General features: G+C 32.7%; 2 protein-coding genes, 1 non-coding gene and 1 pseudogene across 5 annotated transcripts; all 4 read right to left on the reverse strand.

Annotated features, from left to right (window-relative positions):
• Positions 1 to 9109: 9109 nt before the first annotated feature.
• LOC11406971 (7-deoxyloganetin glucosyltransferase) lies at positions 9110 to 11250 on the reverse strand. Its single transcript, XM_003598117.4, has 2 exons — positions 10672 to 11250; positions 9110 to 10221 (listed from the first exon to the last, which is right to left on the reverse strand). The coding sequence occupies exons 1-2, from the start codon at positions 11183 to 11185 to the stop codon at positions 9287 to 9289; spliced, it is 1449 nt and encodes a 482-aa protein (XP_003598165.1). The 5' UTR covers positions 11186 to 11250; the 3' UTR covers positions 9110 to 9286.
• Positions 11251 to 12684: 1434 nt separating this feature from the next.
• Positions 12685 to 19712, reverse strand: LOC11411786 (8-amino-7-oxononanoate synthase). Of its 3 annotated transcripts, XR_005645486.1 has the most exons (12): positions 19167 to 19712; positions 17697 to 17839; positions 17468 to 17575; positions 16399 to 16637; positions 16260 to 16301; positions 15463 to 15550; positions 15030 to 15163; positions 14784 to 14872; positions 14068 to 14218; positions 13862 to 13930; positions 12818 to 13089; positions 12685 to 12701 (listed from the first exon to the last, which is right to left on the reverse strand). XR_005645486.1 is itself a non-coding variant. In XM_003598118.4 (11 exons), exons 1-11 carry the CDS (start codon positions 19396 to 19398, stop codon positions 12963 to 12965), a joined length of 1422 nt encoding a protein of 473 aa, XP_003598166.2. In that variant the 5' UTR covers positions 19399 to 19712; the 3' UTR covers positions 12751 to 12962. The 3 variants fall into 3 exon arrangements, 2 of the variants coding, with proteins under 2 accessions (XP_003598166.2, XP_024633456.1); XM_003598118.4 differs by lacking the exon at positions 12685 to 12701 and having other exon boundaries at positions 12751 to 13089; XM_024777688.2 differs by lacking the exons at positions 12685 to 12701; positions 19167 to 19712 and having other exon boundaries at positions 12751 to 13089; positions 16399 to 16615; positions 17697 to 17720.
• Positions 19713 to 21977: 2265 nt separating this feature from the next.
• On the reverse strand, positions 21978 to 22064 carry LOC112420540 (small nucleolar RNA Z221/R21b). Its single transcript, XR_003010720.1, has one exon. It is a non-coding gene; the product is annotated as a small nucleolar RNA Z221/R21b (small nucleolar RNA).
• A 1924-nt stretch (positions 22065 to 23988) lies between these two features.
• On the reverse strand, positions 23989 to 26007 carry LOC11420303 (protein TRIGALACTOSYLDIACYLGLYCEROL 1, chloroplastic-like; annotated as a pseudogene).
• Between the last annotated feature and the right edge of the window lie 1508 nt (positions 26008 to 27515).

A 27515-nucleotide genomic window follows, 5' to 3' on the forward strand; every position in this document is an offset into this window, starting at 1 on the left:
GTGTCAAAAAAAAAAAACTTCCAAAATGATCAATGGTGGGAGGTTTTATAATATATTTAAATTTGTTTTATTTTTGTGTTGCTTAAATGTATTACATTATCAATATGTATTACCAGGTCTTCCAAGATATGTGTTATAGTAAATCGTTATCAAATAAATAAATGTGTTTTATGTTTTATACATAATTACTTTTTGAGTTTAATGGTAGTGGGTTGACAATGCAAAATAATTTTGCACACACAACCAATCAAAATATTCAGAATTGCCGTATAAATTAGAAACATTAATTGATATTTCAATTCTAAATATTTTGATTGATTGTGTTTTAAAATTGTTTTGGACTGTCGATCCACCACCATTAAACTCAACAACAATTAAATAGGAACGCTAAATCCGCACTAGAACGACCCTTAAAAAGGAACGAAGAGAGTATATTATAAGTAAGATACATTAATTATTAGATGAATTTAACAAAATATATTTACTTATAATAATGATCAGATGGAATATACATTTAGCGTCGGAGGTTAATGTATAGTTAAAATATTTATTTGATCACCAAACAAGTTATTGGAAAAGTAAAAAAAGTAAGGGTATGATTTTTCAACTATACCCTTTGTCAATTACTCTTATATTTTTCAATAAAACTAATTAATGCTATATATTTTGGGATAGCACTTAGGTGACATAGAGTTTGGTGACATTGGCCAATCAAATTGTCACAATGCTTGTGTTCACCAATGTCACCCAACTCTATGTCACCCAAGTGCTACCCTATATTTTGTCACCTTAAGATGAGTAGTAATGTTGAAAATTTCAAGTGCAAAGTAAAAGAACAAATAGAAACGAACAAATGTTTGTTACCAGCGAAAAATAACATATTAAATTTATTGGAAAGAGAGGGTGTGTGCAAAAAAAAAAGGAATATATTACTGGATTAAAATGTGGGTCATTTCTTTTTCTGATATATGCAGTATTCGATTTTACTAAGTCAATTCTTAGAAAATACTCAATCAAACCGTTTGTACTTACTTCAACAAAGGAAGAGGGGGCCTCCTCAATAGAAGGACTTTTTTTGCCTTGATCCCAATTCAAGACTAAACAAGTCCGAACTAATTGAATCCTTGTGTCGGAAATTCCCCGAATGGATTTTCCATTTCCATAAAGAATATAATTGACAACTTTGAGTTCCAGATTATCCCTTTCCTGGAATAGATCTTGGGGAAAAAGTTTTATAAAATCGATACTGTCCGGTATTTCATATAAAATTACAGGTCGTATATTAGGAAGAAAATTTGCAAAAATACACTTCAATGTTTTGATGTTAAAATTTCAAAACGACACTTAAAAAGAAACAGAGGGAATAATTCATTTCAATCATGTATTCAATTTTTTTTGGAGGGGCTTATTCAATGAAGTTAAAAAAATATATATACATTTTCTTCTGTTATAATGGTAGATAAGTCTAAACCAAACACTTATTATTTAATAAAAAAAGTCTAAACCAAACACTTATTATTTAATAAAAAAAAATAGAGAAAAAATGAACAAGTAGACTCAACTCACATACATCCACCAACAAAAACAAAATCAACAAAACAAATTGAAATCAAAATAACTCTTAATGTTAATTCGTAATTGCTCAAATTATCAATAATTTTTTTATTAGGAGTCCAGTTTTAATATTGGAGCATAGTCTCCAATTTAATTGGGATCCACTTGATTGTGAGTAATCATATAAATCTCACTTTCTCAAGTCAAAAACAAGTTTTATAGATTCTTCTTCTCTCAAACAAATAACAGAAGTATATAGAATTCATTTATGTTTGTTTGTTTATATCTATTGCAATATTATGTTTCATCAAATTTCTAGCATCCCTTATTCTTAAATGTTATTAGGTTTGCAATCACTAAACCCTAAAATTTTGGCTCTAATTTCGCAGGATTAAACGCTAATCAGGCTAACCCTAAAAATATTTCCCTCCCAAATCCATGCCAGTTTGAATTTCGAATTTTTCCTTTTGGGCTACAATGCAAAATTTCAATTCACACCTGTTTTCAATGTAAGTCATGCAATATTTCTCTCTTCCTCTTATTTGCTTTGACTATTGGAAAGAGGAAAAATTAATTAAGGATACATTCAGTCTTGACAATTCCTATTCTCATTCTCTTTCTTTTGTTCATAATTCCTATCCCTATTCCTTTCCTCCACACAAATTCATATTTTCCCTCTCTCAACCTATCTACTCTACTCTCTCTCTCTCTCTCTCTCTCTCTCTCTCTCTCTCATCCATGCCGCCACACAAATCCTTTAGAAGCTTTTTGAGTTAGATTTTATTCCCTTCAAATCCTTTTTTTATTCCTTCGCAAGGTTTATGATATTCTCTTTTGGTTTTTCATATTTTTATTTTCTTTTCTCCCTATATATTTTGAAGTGTTTGTTTTCACTATCAGTGTCACACAAAATAGGATTGTGTTGATTTGAATCATTTTTGGGTGAAACCGATCTCTCTCCTTTCTCAATCTCAATGAGTGTTCGAAAACAATCTTGTTGATCCAAAAATTCATCCTCCCATGTTGCCGCCTATTCTCTCTTGTGTAGCTTCCACTCCGTAGATGATGGAGGTAGTAGACAATCATCTTTCAACAAAAGAAGGACAAAATAATTTGAGATTAAACCAAGGCAAATGATGTTGCTTTTCGGGTTAACCGGAGGCCTACCTTTAAGTTGGAAAAAAGTATTTGAGATTCCAATATCAAGGGTAGTTATCTCTACCACCGGCCTATTGTAATAAGATGCAACGATGTGACCCATATCCGAAAATGTCAACCATTTATCGGGAGGTGCAAAACCACTACAATTTTTGCGAGGATGCAATCCATTCAAGATTTAGTTATAATGGTCCTCGCCCGCATATATCTCGATGTAGTCGTTCCTATGCTCTTTCAACTCTTGAATAAGTGCTCTTCGCACCATAACATTACTTTATTCCGTCAAACCCATGGATTCGGCTATAGCCCTAAAACCACAATTCTTATCGCCAATAACATCCACAATTTTTAAAATATATGGTCTCATGAATTTTGGCATGTAATACATAAGATTCTATGGATCATGAATTCTTGGAACCAAGATAGGCTTTGGAAATGGAACCGGAACCGGAGTTGGCGTTGGAATCGACGAACGTGGAGAAATGCCAAGGCGAGCACCTTTTCTTCTAGGTTGTGAAGATTTTTTTGGTGGTGAAGATTGACTTTTTGGAAATTAAGAATCAATAGTCTCCCACGAAAATATGTCGCGAATAGTCTGACTTTCACTTTTTTCTCTTATGAAATAAACATATTTTTTTCTCTTCCAACTTTGATATTAGAAATTTCATCTCCGTCAAGTCACCCCTTTTTGCCTTTTTGAATTTATGACGTTCATTGTAGACTTGCTTGATATTTTTCATGGACTCTTGTCTTTTTTTCTTTAAATTTGTCAAAATATTTTTTGGTTTCATCGAACTATTGGTCAAGTCATGTACAATCTTCTTGTCGTCCTCCATTAATCTTCCCACAAGAAGGTGCATACTAAATATGGCACTATCTCATGGTTGTGAACACCATTAAGAATAATAGCCAATTTCCAAGCACTGTCTTCCCTGACGACATATCCACGCACCTTGAACAAACACTCATATTTTCTTGATCATGTTGCTTCATGCTTCACTTTTTTCTTCGGTACTTTGTGCTCTCCACTCCGTTCACAAACCAACTCCAACATAGGATTTCTAATTGCACAAGATATTTTAATGATAACCGTAAATCCATCCCTATTTGCTTGTCGACAAGCTCAGCCGAGCAATTCGTCTTTATCTTTCCATCTCTCTCGGCTCGAAAGGAAATGACTTGTGTCCACTTCGTTGTCACGAAGTTTCCACACACTGGAATTGATGCTTGAAGCCTCCACTTTAACGGAAGCTTCAACCTTCACGGAAGCTTCAACCTCAATGGAAGCTTCAACCTTAATTGAAGCTTCAAGCTTCGGAGGTTTGATCTCGACAAAAGAATCGTCAACATTAGGTTTTTGATCAACCGCATTCTCAACCATATCTATAAATAAACAACATATAATTGATAAATTAATTAATTAACATGCATCTAATATCATTTAAGAACATAAAAAACCAAAAAAAATAAAATTGAGGCAGTAGCTATGATTTGGATAAAACTGAAATTTTTTCTAAATCTCTAGCGGTAGTTAACTGCACTGGGTCTTCAACTTGAGCGATAGTTAACTACCACTGACCTGCATATCAGGAAAAAAAAACCCAGAAAACTCAATCAAATGGAAACGAGTTTAACGTTGTAATACATGTTCTTTGATGTCTAATGTGTGTAGAAACGTCCTAGCAATCGATCAACAATGATTTGGAACCAAGATTTCAACAACAACAAAAATTGAAATGGGTATTTTTTGAGGTATGGTATAGGTAATGTAAGGTGATGAGTGAATAGGAAGTAGGGCTGTACTGGTTTTGGGGGAAACAGGACAACAATTAACCACCGGTAGCCTCAGTGGTAGTTAAATGCTGCCGGTTTGCCCAACGGTAGTTAACTACTGATGGAGGTATTTTTGGTTTTTCCATGTGTTATTAGGACATTTTTTATGTCAGAAAAGCCATTTTCATTCACCAAAGTTACTACACACTTAAACCGTCAAAATAACGAATAATTATCGTCTCTTAAATTACTAGCACAACTCACTAGTAACTTAGTAAAAATAATCATTTCCGCTTAAAACACTAAAAATAACCCTCTTAACAAAATGACTAATTTATCCTTACTCACCAAATGAGCAAAATACCATGTGTCTAAAATACCCTTCTTAAGCCAAATTTCACTAATTCCGAATAAAATTACACACAGAGATTATTAATCACATATAAACACACATGTCTTTTGGCCTAACCCGAATATTAGGGGTGATGAATTGATACAAAAAGTTAGGATATTCCTTCAATAAGGAATGCCCCATGTAGCGGATTAGATTGATCAACAGACCTTTGATGTGAGCCTTCAAAGCGCACTATTCACATTTTTCATAATTTCTTTCACTTTCGTTTGTTTGTAAGCAACAAGAATATACTTTTTTCTTTTACCGTAATAAAGAAATGCCTTCTTCTGATCTTCAATTATTATATACAATATACAAAGAAAATAAACTTTTAATTCGTGCATCGTAATAATAATTGGTTTGATATTTAGTCATCGAGAGAAAGTTTTCATCGAAATGAATAGATTCATACTTAAAACCATCCACCATTCAATTGGACAAAAGCAAGAATTAACAACAAATGATATATATCATCAAGAGTGAAGAATTTTGCCAATCATGTCACAACGGTACTGATCAGAACACTGAATGTTGAAGAAGACATCGAACAACTTCCAAAATGATCCATCGTGAGAGGTTTTATAATATATTTAAATTTGTTTTGTTTTTGTGTTGCTTAGATCTGTTACATTATCAATACGTATTACCACGTCTTCCAAGATATGTGTTATAGTAAATCGTTATCGAATAAATAAATAAATAAATAAATAAATATGTGTTTTATGTTTTATCCATTATTACTTTTTTTACTTTTCCAATAACTTCTTTGGTGGTCGAATGAATATTTTAAACTATACATTAACTAATGTATATGACTTATAATATAGTTCATTTCAATTATGTATTCAGTTTTTTTAAGAGGCATTTATTCAATGAAGTTAAAAAACAAAAACAAATAGACGTATGCTTGTGCAATATACAGGTAAGTTTTATCGAATTACTTTAGTTTAAAGAAACATTATGGAATATATTGATATGAATGTTTGTTATATTGGTTATGCTTTCAATATAGAATATAAGTTTTTCTTAAGTAAGAATATAAGTTAATTGTTTTAATATTTTTTTTAATATTATTTGAATATTGAAAATAAAAATGGTATAAAATTAATAAACAAGTGACATAAACTACTTACATGTAATGTAATGTTGGTTACACTTTCAAGAGAAAAATAAATGAAGTAAAAGACAAGTAGAATAGTGAAATGAAAATTGAATAAAAACAAAACTTCATAAATGGTTGAAGGTAAATCATGAAATTTGTAGAGCTCATTCGAATTGACACATAAGACAACTTTGTAATTAAAAATATGCAGCATTTTAAAAAGTTTACATCTTATGAGGAAATAAGAATATGCTATCTATATCATACAATAAATTACAAATTATAATAATCATTTAGTATATCAAAACTGTATTGAACATAGGACTTTAATGAAAGAATTACACACACAACTAAATAGTACATCAAGGAAAATGATTTTCTATTTAATGGAGAATTTGTATGGTTATAAAACTAAAAAAGTAAAAAATGTGGGTAAAATCATGGGTTACCATTTTCTATCATTTGTTAACCTATTTTCTTAAGTTAATTCCTATTTTTAATCGTTAAAAAAATTCCTATTTTTTTAATTTTAATTCTATTTTTTCATTTAATAAAAAGAGGAAAATAAAGCTGGGGAGAGTGAGTATTATAATAATATTTTTTAATTTATTAATTAATAAAATGAGAGCTTTTAAAGGAAAAGTTAAGTAGAACTCGTAGGATTATAACAATAGAGTTGTGGAGGCCACGTAATTATATGATTATAACTATAAATGATATTTTTTTAATTTAATTATTAGAATGAGAATAAGAAAGGGAAAATTTATTGTAAAACGTTGGATGCCAATATAGTTAAGATTGTTTGCCTTCCCCGGCACCACTAGCTTTTTTGCTTAAAAAAAATAACACATTCGTAAAATCTCATCGTAATTAATGTATAGATATAAAAATAATAATGATAGAAAAATGAGTTTTGAAATTATGCAAAAGAGAAAGATTAACATTGTATCAAACCGATTAAAATCAAACCAAAAGGAATATGGAAAAATGAAAATGAAATCCTCAAGAAGAAAAAGATGGACTAAGATTGTACCAAACATTGTAAAATGATAACCAAAAAATGTTTCTCTTCATTTTTTTTGCCAGATTATAAGACAAAGTAATAACATGAGATAAATATGAATAAAGTTGTTGAACTTTCTCATCAAAGATTGTGTGCATACATCAAAAGTGTTGCCTCTAAAAAATAAATAAAAAATAAGAATCACCAAGCAACAACTCTAATATAAGGAAGAGGGAGTGATGCGATGATACATGAATAGAGAAGGAAATAACAATTAAAGAAAAAGATAAATGTATTGAGAAAAGAGGAAAGTAAACATGAAATTGTTGTGACTGATGCATACAATTGGTGTGGTTCGAAGAGTTTGTTGATTATGAATTTACTCATGTATTTATGAGTGATGTTGTTTGTGAACAATGTGGTCATGAGATGGTGGGTTAGTGAGATAATAGGCAGGTTTTTTTTTTTTTTTTTTTTTTTGTGTGTTGTATGTATGAGTGACATGAGTTAGTGGAGATATAAAAGTTATTTTTTCTATTTTTAAATTTAAATGTCTATTTTTTTAATTTAATGATTAATTAATTAATAGAGTTAGAGTTTTGGAGGGAAATATTTTAGAGAGAACTTGTAGGATTATAATTATAAAGGATATTTAACATAATAGAAATCGAAAGGAGTATAAAAAACCCATGACGATAATATCTGAGAAAAAACACAAGACCTGAAACGTGTTTTTAGAACACTTTTAAGAAATTTGAGAATGTATAAATCGTATTGCCTTTGATAAGAATAATTATTGTCTAAATATTAAGCTACAATCTAAATTAATTAGCTATTATATACTCATGGTAGCGACAACCGCACCGAGTTTGCCTTTTGCTTTTTCTTTTTCTCAAAAAATTTACCTCTCTTCTAGAGAATTAAAAATAATATCAACATTAGTACACTCAAAATGGGAAAACTAAAGATAGAATGACACAGAGTTTTGAATGGGAGGATAGAAAAACAAAAATCACAAGGAAATGTATTCACATATGCATTAAAATTGAAATATGACTTGGAACGTTGGTACCTTAGTAACTATTTTTTTTGTTAACTCTCCAATTTTTAAAGAAAACATGTCATGATAATTCAGAATTCGATCTTGAGGTAAGTAACGAGTAGTAGAGTACCTTAATATAAGAAAATATGTTTTTGAAATAGATGAGTGTTATTTGAACAAACATTTTTTTTTAGTTGACAACTTATACGACAACCATAATTTACAAAGAAAAAATAGTTATTTTTACGAAAATCAAAACAATATAGAGATAAATAAAAAATAATGTGAATATGAAATAGAAAATTGTCACAAAAATTATCATAAAATAGATATTCAAATATATTTCTCTTTAAAATATAATAGAGAAGAATGAGCACATGGTCATCAAAAGAGTGGTTGTCGAAGGTAAACAACAAGTATAAGATCTTTCTGACATAGAAAATTCTAGTAGTACAGAAGAAACGTGAGCAAATTGATTAAACAACAATGGCCACTTATTTTTTTATCAGTCTATTGGTTATCATTTCCCATGCTGAATCAGGCATAAATAACAATTTGCATAAATGCCAAATTCACCTTTATTGTGCAGAGTGATGGATATGCTGTCCCTATCATCAAGATAGCCCTCCATTCTCTTCACTTGTGTACGTTTTCACTTCATTCAGGTTGTTTTTTTATGTATTTTATTTCTTTATTATCAAATCTATAGTAAGTGTTTAGGCCAGTAACTTTAAGGGATAAAGTTTCAAATTTTCGTGTAGAAAGTGATAAAATGGTCATTATTGGTGGTTTAATAATGATCCCTTATTTTCATTAATATTCATGTTAAAATCAATGTACGTGAGATCTGGTTCTAGAGGTTTCATTGGTTCGATCTCTAGTTTAATTTTTTAAACATTGTTTGATATGTTGCTGAGCTTTTTTCTTCTAAGAATTCATTTGATCCTTTATTTTCTCTCTAAATTCAATGGAATAAATGATTTAAAAGTAAGATAAGAAGGATCTTCACTAGTAAATTTTGTATATATGGACCCTTCTCCCTTAGTTCAACCCCGGTTCAACCAAACTGCAATATAACCAAGATCAAACCAACTGGAAAATCGGCCGGTTATCCCAAATTGAAGCTTCGCATAATGTTAATCTTAAATATAATATTAAAACAGTGCAACAAGGCATAATAATAGCTTGAAATTTTAGATACAAACCCCAACACAATAAAATATTAAAATTCCTGCATTGCAGAAAACAATATCATTCTATCTAATTTTGTTTAAGCAACATTTCCTTAATCACTTTGTCGAAGTTCATGTATGAACAACCACCCGGTCTAGTGTTCTCCTCCGCCGCCTTCTTCAATTCCATGGCCTTTTCTCTCATATTCTTTCCTTCATCCCCGGCTATCAATTCATTGATCAACTTAGCCACCTCCTCTCTCTTCACATTTGTATCGATTTCCATACCAATCTTCCATTCATTACAAATAAATCTACAGTCTGTTGGCTGATCAGCAAAAAATGGCCAACACAACATTGGCACTCCAGCACATATGCTTTCAGTGGTTGAGTTCCATCCGCAATGAGTCAAGAATCCACCGATTGAAGGGTGGTTCAACACTTTCTCTTGTGGACACCAACTTGCTATTAGGCCTCTATCTGAAATTTCATTCGCAAAGTCAGATGACAAAATCACTGAGCCGCCAATGACAAGATCAGGCCTAGTGATCCACAAAAATGGTTTCTTGCTATTAGCCAGACCCCAAGCAAATTCCTGAAGTTGCTCTGGAGTCATAACTGTAATGCTTCCGAAATTCACATAAACAACAGATCTCGGTTCCTTCGATTCAAGCCATTGAAGACACTCGATATCTTCTTTCCAAAGGTTGGAATCTAAAGAATCCAATTGATGAATTTGTGGAGTTTGGTTTAATAATGAAGGTAAAGGGCCAATCGGGTAAACAGAAGGAATTATAGAGGAGAGAGCATTTATTACATCACTCTCAAGTTCATTGAAAGTATTCAAAAGAATAGTAGAGTCTCTATTAACTCTATCTGCCATTTCAATAAAGAATTCTAACATAATATCGTTTCGATCTCTTGTCCTGATAAAGTCAACAATATCCTTCAACCGGAAATTTTTCAAACCTGGAATCCAATCTACTTTTGTTTCCAAATATCCATTTGTTAGATAACTCTCATCTGCAATCATAAGTACAAAAGTTAATAGCTTGAAGGTTCATATACACACACATATAAGGTATTATACATTCAATGAGAGTTATTTGAAATATAAATTTTAGTTTTGAAGTTTTATAAAAATTTATGCATGTCATCTTCTAAGCGAGAGGTTCTAATTTGATGGTTGGGTTGTTATTAACTCGATTAACTAATCAATGAGGTGTCAGCTCAGTAGTAAGAGTTTGACCTTGTAATATTATCTATCATTAGAAATAATAATTTTTGAAAAATAAAATGGAATAACTATATGTCAAGAGTTACTCGTGAAGTAAGTTGACTTTCACACGCGCGCGCACACACATAATATATATATATATATATATATATATATATATATATATATATATATATATATATATATATATATAGTACACATGCTATTATCTACCAAGAAAATAGACTTAGCAGTACCTTTGAATGGTGTGATACCTCTTTCTACAAAGGAACGAAAGTGCATAACATTCAATAAAGAGCATGCACTTGATGGAAAAAAGAGAACATTAGGGAGTGCAAATTCTTCAGCAGCTTGTATAGTAAAGCTCATCAAGCAATCAGAAACTAAGCAAGTAACTGGTGGAACAGTAGCAGAGTGATTAAGTCTAGTAATAAGTTCACAATAGGGTTTAAGGAAATTCTTTCTTATAGATTGACAAAGAGAAGGTACATGTTGACTAACATCACCATCACCTTCTAGTGATGTTAGACCATCTGGGATGGTTTCAAAGCTAAAATCAGTGAAACCATCTAGGGCATTTGGACCTCTTGATTTGAGCAAGCGTTTGTGATTGTATTCAGTATTAACAAAGGTTATGTAAAAGCCTCTAAGGTGAAGTAGTTTTGCTAGTTTGAACAATGGATTGATATGGCCTTGAGCTGGATATGGAATCAACACAGCATGTGGTTTTGTGTTTGCAAAGTTGACCATTTTTGATAATTCTCTACTTGGATGTTATGCGTGCAAGATATGAGGTTGAGAAACAAGTGATAAGCATGTGCTTTAATAGAGAACAAAAAAGGAAGAGGTTCAAACAGATAAAATCTAGGAGGTTCTAAAAAAAGGAAATACGTTCACGTAACTCAATTATTAATTTGGTGATCTTTACAATGATATGAAGCATGGACATATAAATAAGGACATGGATGATGACATTGACATCTCCATACAAGTAATAATTTGAAAAAAAAAAATGAATTAATTGAATGTAATTACATGTGTTTGGTCTAATAACTACATATAGGATATGGTGCTACAAAGTTACATTGTTTTTTTATCGCCAAATGTGTTTGGTCTAATAACTACACATGATACTGAACATGTCTTTGATCAGAAGTGTCGGTACTACAAAGTTACATTGTTTTTTTATCGCCAAATGTAATTGGGGACAAGATTGTCTCCAATGACGGAAGAGTGCAGTGGAATCACAACCACACATTTTCCTCTACTTGACTTGGTAAAAATCATCAAATAACCATTGGATGGTAGGAGATTTACAATGGACTGTATTCAGTAAAAAAGTTCACCGGAGAGAGTCTTCATCCATTGGTTGTACCGTTAGTTTTTAAAGTTCGAATCTTCAAACTATCAGAAAGTCAGTAAGACCGTTTTATTCAACATACTATTTTTTTTTTAACTTTATATGATGAAGTTTTGATCTATAATGTCTGAATATAATAATACACATATAAGTTCAGATTTTTCTTTATTGTCAATTAATTTTAGAGTCCAAGACTACAGACAATCTTATTTGATCATCTTATCAACGATAAAATTATTTCTTAAAAGTAATAAAATGGTAAAATATAATTAATTATATGGTTGTATCTAATCATTATTATGATGATGTTAAAATTGAGCAATCAAATTTTACTAATAGTAAAAAAAAATCATTGTGATGCAGTTTTACCCCCTCCACACAGTATACCAGTTTCCATTCTTATTTGTTAAAGGAGACCTTGTGAACTTTGAGCTAGGGAAAGTGACATAAACTACTTACACTTAATGTTGGCAAATTTCTTGTTGATCCTCCACCCCCTGCATCTGCTGCATTTGAATGAAGTTCTTTTACAATATCATTGTGCTGGATGTTGGTAACAATAAAGTATGTAGGTACTCTATTGATAGTACTATTGAATAATTTGGGAATGTGTATTATCTTTTCCCCAATCACTGGAGAGAATCCATTCCCCTCTCACTTGGTTCAAACTTAACCCCAACGCTGAGGTGGCCTTTATTATCTTTTCCTCTATCGACCAATAAGACTATTTTCTAGCCACCATCACACCAAGAGTTGTTAATGTGAATCAAGAAATGAACATCTTTGCAATCATAACCCACGACAAATTCAATTTAAATGTCCAAAGATTTGACTTTGATGAATAAAAACTAAATCCATTGAGGATAGTTTTTTTTTCTTCTTTCCAGTGTCCATCCCTAGTTATGCCTAACAAATGATATAGTGTATGAAAAATGTAAAATGACAGTTATCAAAATAAAAAACATGTAAATATGATTTCATATAACAAAATTATTTATCTAAATGTTGACAAAATAGCTTACCAATAAGGAAAATAAAATGAGAGGAGAAAAAACCACTACAATAGCAATGTCCTTAAATTAGACCGTTAATAATGCTAGTAATGGTTATATATTGTTCCTGGATAGTTAATCATACTGATGCAATTCATCCTGATAGAATGTAGAGCTATAGTCTTGCATAGCCATTGCAGCCGTAAATCCGTGTGTCTTGGAAATTGATGCAATTGGAGAGTGCGGCTGCTAAGTTTTCCAAATCTTCCCTTGTATGGACTGCACTGAGGGCCACTCGCAACCTAAAACATAGAGGCAAGAAAGAAAAGTAAAAGATTTAGGCATGGAAAAATATATAATCACAGAGGTAGAAAAGCTTCAACTTCAATAACCCAAAATTATAGTTGACTATGCACATCAGGTCGGCCTCGACGGCTGGAAAGCTTATTTTTGGGCCAGACAAGGTTAGGCCAACTTATTGTGGGTCAATAATTGCATGGTACTTTCAGCACTCCATACATCAGTTTGGAAGTATGCATCTAGAAAAACTACCAAATTTCTGGACAATATGTGCAGTCCGAATGTGCAATTCCAGAAAGATGTGGCTTTTTTAGTAGTGAGGGTGGGTAGAAGGTAGCGCCCTCAATAATTTGCTAGTCTAACCTAACTGTTTATGGAACTCGAGCAAACGAGACCATGGACACTTTGAAAAAATATCACTCTAACAACATAAGTTATTTAATGTTAAGTCATATATATAAAGTTATCCCTTACTCTATCCTGTAGTCGCTTCTCACAAAAATTCTTATTTTTTTACTTTCAAGTTCAACTTAAATAAAATTATGGATTTAAGTAATAAAATATTGGTTGACAACGCATGTTAACCGAGTCATCAGTGTCTGGCTGATGAAGTTTTTGGTGAGGGCAGGCCGAGGTAGAAATGATTATGAGCTTAAATTTTGTTAAATCAATTCATGTTTTACATCAAACTAATAAGATTGAGCCCATTTTAACACCTCTAATAAGTTCTATTTATCTTTTAGATTGTAATTCCAGTAAATAAAAGGTACTAACCTGCAGGAATTAGGAGGCACAGTTGGTGGTCTGATTGCAGTCACGTGGAAGCCAGCTTGTAATAAATGCCTGTTCCAGAAATACATCAAATGCTTAGTGTTGCAATGCCTGCATGATCAGCTTCTGAAGCAGTGAACTCATGTAATACTTAGTTCTTCTTTGGGCACCAAAAATGATGGGAGAGAAAGAGAGGGAGGGATACATACCGGCTTGCTTGCAGTGCTTTGTCTTCGGTGCCAACGATTAGGGATATGATGGGACTAGTAACAGGGATTCCTGTAAGCAAATGAAAGTCTTTCACCCGGTTCCAAATGGCCTTTCTACGCCATGTCTCGTGTTTTGCCACTCTAACAGCAGCTGCAAAATTAAATCATATTTTTAACAAATAAGTGATTCTCACATGAGGAGACTCAAACGGTTGTAAAAAGAAATGATGGTATGTTTGTATTCTCCAAACAAATATTTGAACCATCACATACCAAACATTTCTTTCTTTGCATCAGATTAAAATTACTGATTCTTTTTTTTTTTTTTAAAGGAAAAATTACTAATTCTTATCTAGCAATTTTTGTATTCAAAAGTAAGCATAAAAAAATGTATAATGATTCTCCCTCAAAAAAAAAAAAAATGTATAATGATTCCTTCATATGAACTAATGAACTCAAGCAGTCCAATATTGTGAATGCAAGCAACAATCAGGCAAATAGAACTACCCACTAATCTATAAGATCATGCTAGAAGTGAGAGGGATAGATAAGAAATGTATCACATGTTACACAGATAATATAAGGATATAACGATCAGTATGAAGGATAAGGGCAAGAAAAAATATTGAGAAATAGTAACAAATGGTAAATGTTTTGCTTTTTGGAAAGCATCAATATTTAAGATATATCAATTCAAGTACAACACTAGAGCTCACCATGAGCAGCAGCAGCAACTGGAACCGGCGTAGCAGTTGAAAATATAAATGAACGACCTCTTGACTGTATTAATAACTTCCACGATGTGCTATAAGAATTCATAGAATAGCAAAATTTATTGGTGAACTATTCATGAAACATTATTGCTTTTTTGTCCTGATGTAGTGCAGAAACATAAGAAAAGCATGAAATCGATCAACCTTAGTGTTAATTTCAAAACCAAGTGTACTCAGATAGTTAGTTACCTGCACGCTATAAATCCTCCATGGCAGCCGGCAGCTTTACTTAGTGTACCAATGCAAATATCCACATCCTTCTCACAATTGAACTCCTCAGCAACACCGCCACCATTTTTGCCACAAACAAATGTCCCATGAGCCTGGAAACGCACATCTTTATTTTGTTAGTGTATAGTTGCATTGTACTTAATAGCAAGCTAAGCAAAGAGAAGACATATTTTGCTTGTATCACATAAATAATTACTCAGGAAGACAATACATAGTAGAGTGAGTAATTACTTAGAGTGAGTAAATGGTACGGAATCAGTACTCGATGTTTATTATTTTAAGCCCTTAGGTCTTAACCTTAGTCCGGGGATCAGAACCATATGCATAACAACACATTACAGTTGTCAGAAGAAAAAGAAGTCTGCCTAAAGAAACCACTAAGAGGTCTTACATCATCGATGACTAACAAAAAACCATGCTTCTTGCGGAGTTCTGCAAGCTCAACCATTGGTGCAAAGTCCCCATCCATGCTAAACAAGCTGCAACAAATTAGATGAACCATAATGCACACACTATCACTGTAAAAATATCTTCTAAGCATAATGATATGCTGTCCTCCTTTTCCCTTATTGCATTTGTTGCAAAGTACATTTGTTTAGAATTAGCTCATGCGATGTATAATCGAGAGGTTTTGATTTATATTCATGAAACAGTTTTGACTTTTATAATTTTATTGAAGCATCGCAGAGGAATCATTCAAAACAAATGTACTCCGTGTAAAAGCTTTTTATAAACAACAAACAGAACAGATGTTTGTCAAGCATTGTCTCTTCTCTACGGATGCGATGGTGATACTAGATATACAAATACCACATTTATATCGAGAAATTCAAGATATAGTGAAGTGTCAACTATAATGTACTGTAGCTAATTGTATTCCACTAGCATAGATTTGACTATTAAGATTAATAAAATAGGTCATAAATTGAAATGCAGCCAACAGCAAGGATAAATAACAACTTCAAAGAAAATTTAACAAGTGTCTGATAAATAAAATCCATCATGTGTAGTCCACTAATTTTTTAAATACTCCAGAGATTATCCAAAAATAAATGCAGGAGATATTTATGCAGTCTAGCAAAAATGCTATTTAGGCTATGTGTGAGAAAATGCATGTATATAACACAAGTTATTCCAAACCTTGAACAAATTTTCCAGTTCTACTTCACTAGTAGCAGAATGACTAACCTATCGGTTATCACAATTTTTCTCTTCATACTGCAATGAGATCTAAAAAACATAGAAGTCATAAATGTTAGTATAGACTGTACCAGAGGGTGAATAGGGAATGAATAATATGCAAATATAAGGAAAAGCTAATACTCACAAGAGTGTATGGAGGTGGGACATGTCACAATGTCTATATACGTATAGTTTAACACCTTTTCGTCGCTCAGCAAGACGAATACCATCAATTATTGACGCATGATTTAGTGCATCAGAAAAGACAGCAATCTTTTCATCATCTGAAGGTATGCTATTCCCAGCTAAGAGAGAACCAATACTTCCAATTGCGGTCATCAAGGCCATATTGGCAGCAAATCCTGTAGGACAAAGAAGGCAATCCTATAGCAGGGATTTTAAACCAAAAACAGGTCAGCATTTCATACAATCTAGACTTACACACATTTTCCCATCCTTCAATTCACTATTCATTAGGTGGGTCTGAGAAGAACGTAAACCCTAAGTTCTTTAAATTCAAAAGAACATAGGCAGGGAAAATATGTGACTCCGTTAGGATTATTTTATACATAGCCACTGATATGTAAATTCAATCTTGATCACTGATCCCAGAAATATAAATAATAGAAAATGGCAATAGAAGGAAGGTTTATGTTATTATTTCACACACATCAAGTATTAAGAGTTTGTTTGGATTGACTTATTTGAGCTTATCAACTGGCATAAGCACGTGAGACTGTTTGGGAGAGCTCACGAAACAGCTTATACATTATAGCTTATCCAAACAACTGATTTAAAAGCAAATTGACTTCATTTTATCGTCGGTTGTAGAAATAGCGTATACATAAGCACTTATATGATAAACGCTTACGCTATAAGCACTGAACTAAGTTGTTCACCAACATTGACAAAACAATAACAATTCCCCTAGGTTAGTCAATAAAACATTCACCTTGAACATCACTTTCCCCCATATAGACTGCAAATAATCACCAAGATCAAGCAATGTTAAAACTAGGACATTCGCAAGTATGCATAATTAGTCTAATGGGCATATTTCACAGAATTTAATCATTCCCAAAAACTGCATATAGTGATTCTTCATTCTCAAGATTAATGAAAGCCGTCGATTAAGTATACTTTACTTAGGGTACATAGCAGAACCAAAAACAAAACCAGAACAGTTTAAGGAGTTGTCGACGGCCAGTCCTTACCTCTTTCTTTTTCAAATCTGCCAAGCTCGACTCTAGCTGCCTGTGATAATTGGTATATCCACAAATAAGAGCAGAGCCCCTTGGTCCCATCCCATGTTCTTGAGCTGCCTAATATGGAACAAAGAAAATAATGGCATCAACCTCAGACTAAGAAAACTGAAGAAACAAAGACCCGTAGATTAAAATTCAGAATAAGATAAAAATATCATTCAAAATTCACAAGGCATACCTTTGCAGCAGCCTTTCCAATAGTCGGATGGGAACTCAGGCCTAAATAATCATTTCCAGAAAATAAAATTAATTTTCTAAACTTCTCATGACATACCCCTGGTTCATTATCGCCAGAAGCTGCACCATAAACAATCTCTTCACCTAATCTCACCACAAGAAGAAAAAAAAAAAGATTCAAGGTTAATGCCAGACATCATAACAAAACACAAATACGAGCAATGGTACTTGAGGAAACAAAGTAAATTCCCTTTATGCAAATAACAATAATAGGGTGGAATCTAAAGGTTAAACCAAATCTTCTTTATTTAACGATTATATTTGCATGATAATTGCAACAACAACCAAGTCTTATCTCGGTTGGCTATATGAATCAAATGACATCATAATGTTATATCGTAAATCATGTCTATATTAAACAATTAGCCTCTAAATCTATCTTAATTACACTTTTTCTTGACCTTCTACTGCCTCTAACAATTGGTTTGTCATCCATCTGATCTATTCTTCATACAATGGTATTGGCAGGTCTCTGCCACACACACCCAAATCACCAAAGTCGAGATTCAACCATTTTTCAACAATAGGTGCTACCCCTAGTCTCAATTGCTCTCTAATGTTATCATTCATAATCCTATCTCATCTAACATTTCCACTCATCCAGCATAACAGTCTCGTCTTTGCTACATTGAGTTTATTGTGTTGGCTTTTTACCAACACTTAGTCTTGTAACAATGCCTGTCTTATAGCTGATAATTACAAAGTTTTTTTTTCCACCGTAAATTCTTCTAAATATGGTTTTATTCTCTATAAAATTTGTATATTTTATTTTTATCTTGTACCCACATTTTAGTCTCTACAAATCGTAAAAGTACATACTTTTAGTAAAAAAACAAATTCAAAATAATTATAGGGACAAAAAACATATTTAACTCGTACATAAATTATCATTTTCAAGCAAATAAACATGAAGAATAATAAATGAATAATTTCCTATATACAAAAATTTTGAACAATAACTAAAACCGAAGAAGAAAAAATATCTTAAAAGGGTTAACACTGCAAACATTCTTTGACACTCTATGGTGTGTGCCCGGTGATGTCTCGACACGTGTCAATGTCTGAAATAGACACCGAGACATGTAATTACGCGTATGTTTGGTTCCACTTCTAGAGGAACTAAAATTGATTCTAGAGGTGTAGAATTGATTTTGATTTGTTTGGTTGCTATTGAGTTGATTCTAGAATTCATTTTAACACACACATTTACGGTTCAACTGGCTTTTACATGAATGTATTCAAACACCAAATCATTTTACCTTCAACTCACTCAAAACCAATTCTTTATCACCATACACTACATTGAATTATGTTATTTCTCAAACTATTATAGGTGTTTATGTGTTGTCATTCATAGTTGCACATGCAAAAACATACAACAAAAAAAGTGTAGTGCAAAGGGATAGTATACCTGAACTTGGGGTATCATGCATCCATTTCCTAAATGTTGTTTCACCAATTTCAACTTCAACAGAAGAACGGTCCCATTGATGCATTTCATCAAACACTTGAAACGCATGATCATCTACCACACGTTGGAGACAAATGGGTCTAAGAGATCGAAGCACTCTGAGAGAATCAAGGGTTGTTAGTGCCTCTTCGACCCATTTTTCCCACCATGCAATTGGTATCGGTGTCTCCATTGTTGAATGAAGTTAGTGTTTGACAGAAACAAAAGAAGAGAAGAGAAGAAGGTTTTGGTTTGTTGGTTGGTTGGTTGGTTTGGCTTTTGGCTGCTAACATGGACTTAGTCACTGGTTGGTTGTTACGTGGAACATGGATGATCCTTTTAACCAGTAGCTGTTTCTAAGAGTCAGAATTGTGATAACTGTTAAATATACACACTTTTCAACTTTCTTCCTCTTCCTCTTCCTCCTCGTGATTAACGGTCACACACAACTAAATTAGATGTTTGGTTTTCAGCTTTTCATCCGTTTCCAAGTAAAACTAACATTAATGCTAAGCTTAAATACAAAAATGATTCATATTTGAAGAACCATTTTTAAACATATTCTCTTTTTCTTTTTCGTCATTTGTTGTTATTGTCCAATTAAAAGAGAAGAAAAAGATTATCACTAAAAATTGTTAAAATTTAGTTGTCAAAATATCATTCCTCTATTTTAAAATTTAATTTCTTTTACGAAAGAAGTTATATTTTAAAGGTAAACGGTAAGCATACGACAAACTTATTTAGTTATTTTTGAAATTTTTTATCTAGTGTTAAAGGGTCAATATTTTTACAAGCGACACAAAATTTCTCCTATTTTTACTCTTTTAACAAAGCGTGAGGCAAAGGAATTTATGCCTTTTTTGTGCAAACCCTCTCCTTTATCTAGAGCATCCACAATGGTAGTTCTTAAAAGAGATTTTTTAAATGTATTTCATGTTACACATCACTTATTTAAAATATTTTAATAAAAATATTTATTAAGGATTCAATGACTCCAATAACTTCTTTTGGAAATGAGACCAAATAGTACATATTTTATTACTTCTTTTAAACGTGGGATCCGTTAGTTGCCTAGGAGAGATAGAGTCCTTATATAGTTACCTGTTTCTTAATGGATACTCATTTTTTCTTCTTCCAATGGGGGTCCTTAATAAAGAGTGATCTTTGTTAAGTAAGGATCTTCCATTGAAGATGCTCTGATCCAATGGTTGATTGGCTCATAAATGAACAAAAATCAACACCAAAGACAGAGAAAAAAGTGAATAAATGAATTTAAATTGTATTTAGAGCATCTCCAATGGGTACCTTACTTAACAAGGACACTCCCCTTTAAGGGCCCTCCATTCGAGGAAGAAAAAATGAGTCCCCGTTAAGGAACAAACAACTATATAAGGACCCTCTCTCCTAGGTAACTAACGGGTCCCACATTTAAAAAAGTAATAAAATGTGTACTAATTGGTCCCACTTGCATAAAGGAGTAATAAAATGTGTACTACTTGATCCCACATGTAAGCTTTGTTGTCAAAGTGGAAACGCGGCGCGGTGCGGCCACCCCAAAAATTAACGCGGCGCGGTATTCGGGCGCGACACAGGCGCTATTACATGACGCGAACACTAAAACTAAAAATTATATTATTAATAAAGGACTAATAAAATATGGAAAAAGTATATTTAGTATTAGTATAATTGAAAAATTAAAGATTGTTAATTGTTGTTAGCATTAAATACTATCATACTTAAATACTTTTAATGTTAAAAAAGTAAATATTAAAATACCTTAAATAATATACTTAAACAATATACTTAAGTACCATAATGCTAAAAAAATTACTAAAATACCTTAAACAATATATTTAAGAAACAAATTAAATGTATATACGTATTAATTTAAAAACTATATATTAGACTATATTTTTTTGTTAAAGACGAATAATATATCATGCCATAATTTAAAAACAATATACTATACTATGTATTATTTATTATTCCTTTAAAACAAGTATTATTACTACTAATTTAGTAAAACAAAATTATTATTATTATTATTATTATTATTATTATTATTTTTATTATATGAGTGTGACTTTTTCAAATCACATTAGCAATTAATTATTGAAAATAAAAAAGAATGTAAAGTAAATACAAAAAGATTGTAAAGTTAAATGAACAGAGTCAAGAGAGGATTCAATTAAAAATAATAATAATTATAGTGATAAGAGCAAAACGACAAAAAAAGTAGGTGGTGGTGGGTTACTGCCTGTCCCACTTTGTATCTGAAGAATTGCTGTTCCCACATTTGCTTTGGTTGTGCCACATAAATACTTTACGAAAATGCCCTTCGGCAGTAAACTGTCGAAGTTTTTAATAAACTGGCGGCAGTTAACTGCCGAGGAAAACCTCGGGAGTTAACTGCCGAGGAATGAAAAAAAGGAAGGAAAAATAACGTGTTCTTCTTCTTCCACTTCAATAGCTTTTTTTTTGTTTTCTTTCTTTCACAACCACAAACTTCACATTTCTTCTTCTTCCAAATCAAACACTCCTACATTTTGCAAGAGGTAACAGAAGAAGAGCAACAAAATCCACATCCAAACACAAATTAAAGATTGTAAATTCTATAGATTCATTGAAACAAATAAATTGGAAAATGAATTGAAGAAAATTGTTCAGAAAATTGACACAAGTTAATTGCTGATGGGAGAACCATCAGAAAAATGAAGGAAATAAAAGGGTGTGGCGTTGAGTCAAAAGAACTATGATAATTGAAGGAATAAAAGACTCTGAAAAATAATGGGTATAAGAAAGTTATCAGCACAGGAAATCAAAGTGGTGCATGACTATCTCTATGATTCATCATAGCCTATGAAATTAATAGCTTTATACTATGTTATAATTGAGAAGGAATAATTAAGATTGCAAAAAGAAAAAGCATAGAGAAGAAACTAGAGATTGAGATATTTGTGAAGAAGACAATGAAGAAAGAAGGGTGTGGCGTTTACAACTCCTCGGTACTTAAGTGCCGATGGAGATGGGTGAAACTGAATTTCGGCAGTTAACTGCCGAGGTTTTCCTCGGAAGTTAACTGCAGTCGGTTTCTTCAGAATTCGGCAGTTAACTGCCGAGGGGTATTTGGGTAATTTACTCGTGTTTCTCAGTCAAACAACATGTGTCAACAACAATTCTCTTGTATCCGAATGCCATTTTAACTGTTACATCTAACTTAATCTCATATCATATTCTCTTTCCTCTTCTCTTGTCCCTCTCTCCACTACTCGTCGGAAAAAACCATGAAAACACCAAAATAAGGTCGTTTTGTGTCCCTCTCTCCTGCAACTAGCCGGAAACAACCTTCAAACACCAAAACTTGGAGAAAGCGGCCGCTTTGACCCGCTTTTGACCCGCTCCACCTCACAGAAACGCGGCTGCAAAACCCGCATTTCACAAACGCGTGACTCGGTGGCGTTGTGACGCAGTACCTTGATTTTGGCCGCTCCGCGCCACGATAGCGTCGGGAGCGGCCGCTATTGACAACAGAGCATGTAAGTACTTTTCATTGGAGTCCTTATTAGTGTATTGTCATTGGAGACATTGAGTCCTTAATATGTACTTTTATTAAAAAATTATAAATAAGTGATGTGTCACGTGGGGTCCATTTAAGGAGTCCTTATTAAGGAACTACCATTGTGGATGCTCTCAGCGAGAGGCAAAGGAAATGTATCCTCTCCTGCGCCTTTTTTATGCAACCCCCTTTCCTTTTCTGATCCAATGGTTGATTGACTCATAATGAACAATACACAACACCAAAGAAAGAGAAAAAAGTGAATAAATGACTTAAGGGTCATGTTAACCAGTACCCCAAGGAAACTAGAAAAAAAGAAGTTTTAAAATGAAAGTAACATTTTTTATGTTTATGAAGAGCTGACAGCACAAATTTCAATGTAATACTTATTACATTTGACTTCTTAACGGTGTCTCTGAGGGCACAGGGGTACTGTTTAACATTACCCATGACTTAAATTATTACCAGAACTAAAAAAAACTGTTGAGAAACAGTATGAGAGAAATAGTTGAAGATGATCCAAATCCAGAGACAAATTCTCTAAAAAAAATGTAAAGGCAAATTTGATTGAAAAACAATTTAAATGATAGTAAAGAAACATTCCTTTGAGAAACAAAATAGAAATGTGAATTGTTGCTTTTTTTTATTTAATGAAAACTGCTGGGCAGTATTTTTCTTACAAGAAAAATTAAGAGAAGGGATGGTGCTCACATGAAACATCTAGGATTAGGATTAAAAAATGAGAAATGATATTTGTACAACTATTTTGTGATAACTTTTGGACAACTTTTTCTCTCATACTCACATTATATTCTTACTCTCTCTGTTCCTTTTTCTCTCTCTATTGTTTTTGACCAATGAAAAGATAGAAAAAGAAGGTTGTCAAAATTGTTGTAGCAAATGGTTGTTCAAATATCATTGCTCTTAAAATATTATTGACAAATAAATGTACAATTATTTCGCTATAAAGGCATAAAATGAGCTTGATAGCATGGGATCTACAGCAAATTTACATAAACCAAAACAAATTAAAAATTAGTTACTTTCAATCGGTTTTCAAATTGGGGAGGAAATATGTTGAATACGACTTTAAGCCAATATATAGATTTATGGATGGATAAGATAAGATCATTTTCTTATTTTTAGGGATAAAATAGATTGTATACCACGATCTTGCCAAACTCTTTTATACATACGAGCAAAATTTGCATACACATAATCAGTTGCTTAAATGCAATTCTTTAGCTGATCTCCAGCTCCTTGAAACAAACAACAAGAAAGAGCAAAATCAGCAATGAAGATGCCAACAAGAGAAATCACAACAGCTGAAGTTGTTGATTCTCCAACACCTTTAGCACCTCCTATTGTTGTAACTCCCCAAGCACAGCTCACAATAGATATGATAGCACCAAAAGCCCCTGACTTGATCATTGCACTAATAATGTCCCATGCTCTGAGAGATCTCTGGGCCGAATCCAATATAATGTTAATGCTAATTCCATAAACACCATCGGCGAGTAGGGCACTAGATGCCAACCCTAATGTAAAACGCAGTAGGGTCAACAGAGGTAAGGCAATACAAGAAGCAATCACTCTTGGTGTCAATTGGTTCAGAAACCTGCATAGTTCCTAATTCTGCTGCAAAAGCACTTCCAATGCGGTCGGCGACAACTATTGCTGTAACCACAGGACGTAGTTCCCTAGAGAAAGCCAGAGCTGAAACACCGCCTACAGATCTATTCAATCCTAACCTAGTGAACTCCCTCACAAATTGTATTGTGAAGGCCATCCCCACAAAGGCTGAGGTTAAAAGACATACTCCAACCGACTTTGGACCAACTCTTTCAAATTGTTGAAGAGTATTCCTCCAATGAACCTTTCCCTTTAAAATCTTCATAATTTCCTGCCCTGCTAGGATTAAAACTGACAAGTCCCTCCATAGGTACCTTGGCAGCGACCAATTGCTGAGAAACATGGGTGATATAACATTAGGAGCATGGTTTGTGTTCATTTTGTCATCCACGGTAGAAGCAAACAATCTGTTTGGTTTAATTGTGATGGGAGAGTTATAAATATGAGGCCTCCGATTGAATTCACATTTCGAATTCAATTGAGAGAGATAAGGTGCATGGATTTTCACCAAACTACTCTTCGGATTTGTACTTAAGTTTCTGCAACATTGTTACATTCAGTTAAATTATTGCTAAAGAAAACCAACCTTATAAAACCGAGGAATTAAGGGAGAACGAACCTGCAAGAGAAGCAGAATACAGGATGGCTATAAAATGTTGTTTGCATGGTCTGATCCTTGACTTACAGACTCTTTGAATTTAAGAGGCAGTCCAATTTAGTACATCAAAGAAATATACAAAGCATGATAGACTAAAAGTATCAAATCTCTACAATCCGTATGTCACGATTTCAAAATCTAGGTAAACAAAAAAGATAAGATAAAATAAACATATTATAAAAGTATAAAGGAAGTAGTAAGATTACCTCTGACATACAGAGTGATTAGACAACCTTCCTACATTCTTGACTATTTCATTTCTCTATTGAAAAGGGGGAAAAGGAGGTAGGTAGTAAGACTAGCCTATATTTTGGTTCAACGTCTTGACCTCCTAAATCACGTTTGTATCAGTCAAACGTGGTTTACTACATATTTGTTACGTTAGCTTCCAACCTTATAATTGATTTCATACCCAAACTCATTTTCAAAAAGGCAAAGCTTTTCACTATAATTGTATGAATAGATGTGATTGGTGTAACAAGTTACCCAAAGGGCACCGCAATGAGAGGCGACCAAAACATAGGCTAAAAGCTTGATTATATAACAAGTTACCCAGAGGGCACCACAAGGACAGACTAATTGTTTAAATTATTTAATAACCTAAAGACAGTTACCTTAAAAGCAAATTGTGGAAACTATGTAATAACCTTGACAATGTTAATTTTATAGCTCAAAGGGTTAAGCAATAACTAATCAGTAATCACAAAAGTAAAAAACTAATTCATTAATAGGAAAAAAATGTAGTCTATGTCATCTACCTTAATATCTAAATAGCTATTACAGCATTTCAAAGCAGAATAACACAAATACAATTAAAACAAAATTCCTATCCATCAAAACACACAAACACAGAGTTCAAAACAAACATATAAGTTTTAATTTAGAACGCAAAAATTTCTCTGTTTTCTACCAACCTGTGTGGGAAGTTGAATCTTTGATCTTGTGACAACTGACAACACGAATCTTTCCTTAAAAAGAATGAATAAATGATATCACAGGTTAGTTAGATAAGAGACTGGGTTGAGAAAATGTTATATAAAATAATATGCAATGCCACATTTTGCCACACTAAGATTCACATGAAACTGTACCGAAACCTATTTTTACAAAAGCAAAAGGTAACAATATAGAGTTACTCATCAATTAATGGCATCACATTATAGAGTATCCTACCAGCCCCATCACATGGAGCTATGACAATTCATTCAGAACTGAAAGCTGCAAACAATCATGGATACAAAATAGTACGGTGTGGCCATTTAGTGGCTAGAAAAGGCATTATCCCATTCAAGCACAGAGCCGGACAAACTGATTACGCTGCTATGGAAGGAAAAATGGGTAGAATACTTGCAAGCCAAAAGGCATGTGACTCGTGTCATAACCATTCACTTCTCTTGTCAGATTTGTGTTACTGTCATTATATTTGTAAAGCAATTCCGTTGAATAATAAAAACAAACAAAAAACAGGTTGCCAGAATTCAAAGAAAAACTTGAATCAAAAAGAACGACAAAATCACTTAAATATTAACTTTGTTTTTTAATTGCAAATAATATTACTATCAAATAATATTAGATAAAAAAGAATTAAAAACAGTCGATTCAAGGCAAAAACGCCATAGAACACCAGCCAAATGTATCCATGGTGACTTGCAAGATTCAAGTGTAAATTTCAAGTGATGCTGAAATTAACAAGTGTCGAAGTCGAAGTTCAAGGGTAGATGTTGAATTGAAGCTATACAATTTTCATCTTTGTTTGAAATTTTTCTTTTGAAAAATGCATCAATTTTCTTATATTTGACCATTGCATCACTCTAAAAAATGCACGATTCACAAATCAACTACTAATAGAGCACGGAACTTTAAACCAATCAAATTATACTAGGAAAATTCACACATCAATTGTAATTTCTAACTCTAGCAAGAATTATGATAACATCAATTACCAAAATAAATTACCAGTAATAACCAACCAGTATAACACTTAATCGCTAAAATGAAGAAGTCGCATTAACTCCAAAACCTATCGAATGCAAGCAAAACCGTACCAACAATAGCAGCATAAAACTACACACCCAATTGCCAAGTGCAAAATCTATCAATTACCAAGTTTCCCCCAATTTGACAGATTCAACGAGCTTAAAAGCTTGATTGGTATGGTAGAATTGGAAACTTGAATTAAGGGAGGATGTTAGTTTCTAATTCAAGTTTCACTTTTTTTGAAAAATAATTCAAGTTTCACTTAGTTTTGATTAGTGTTAATCTAAGTTTGTTTAGGTTAACACATTATTAGGAGTTTGTTACAAGTTAGATAGAGAACTAGCTTGAGTTTGTTTAGATAGCTTGCTAAGAAAGCAATGTGAATAGCCGCATGTTGTAATAACTTTTCACTACTAATGAAACTCATAAGATTACAACAATAATCTTCTCTTTCTCCTCTCAATTCCTCTCAATTTCATAACCAAAA

Source organism: Medicago truncatula, chromosome 3, assembly GCF_003473485.1.
Source record: "Medicago truncatula cultivar Jemalong A17 chromosome 3, MtrunA17r5.0-ANR, whole genome shotgun sequence".
NCBI classification, from domain to species: domain Eukaryota; kingdom Viridiplantae; phylum Streptophyta; class Magnoliopsida; order Fabales; family Fabaceae; genus Medicago; species Medicago truncatula.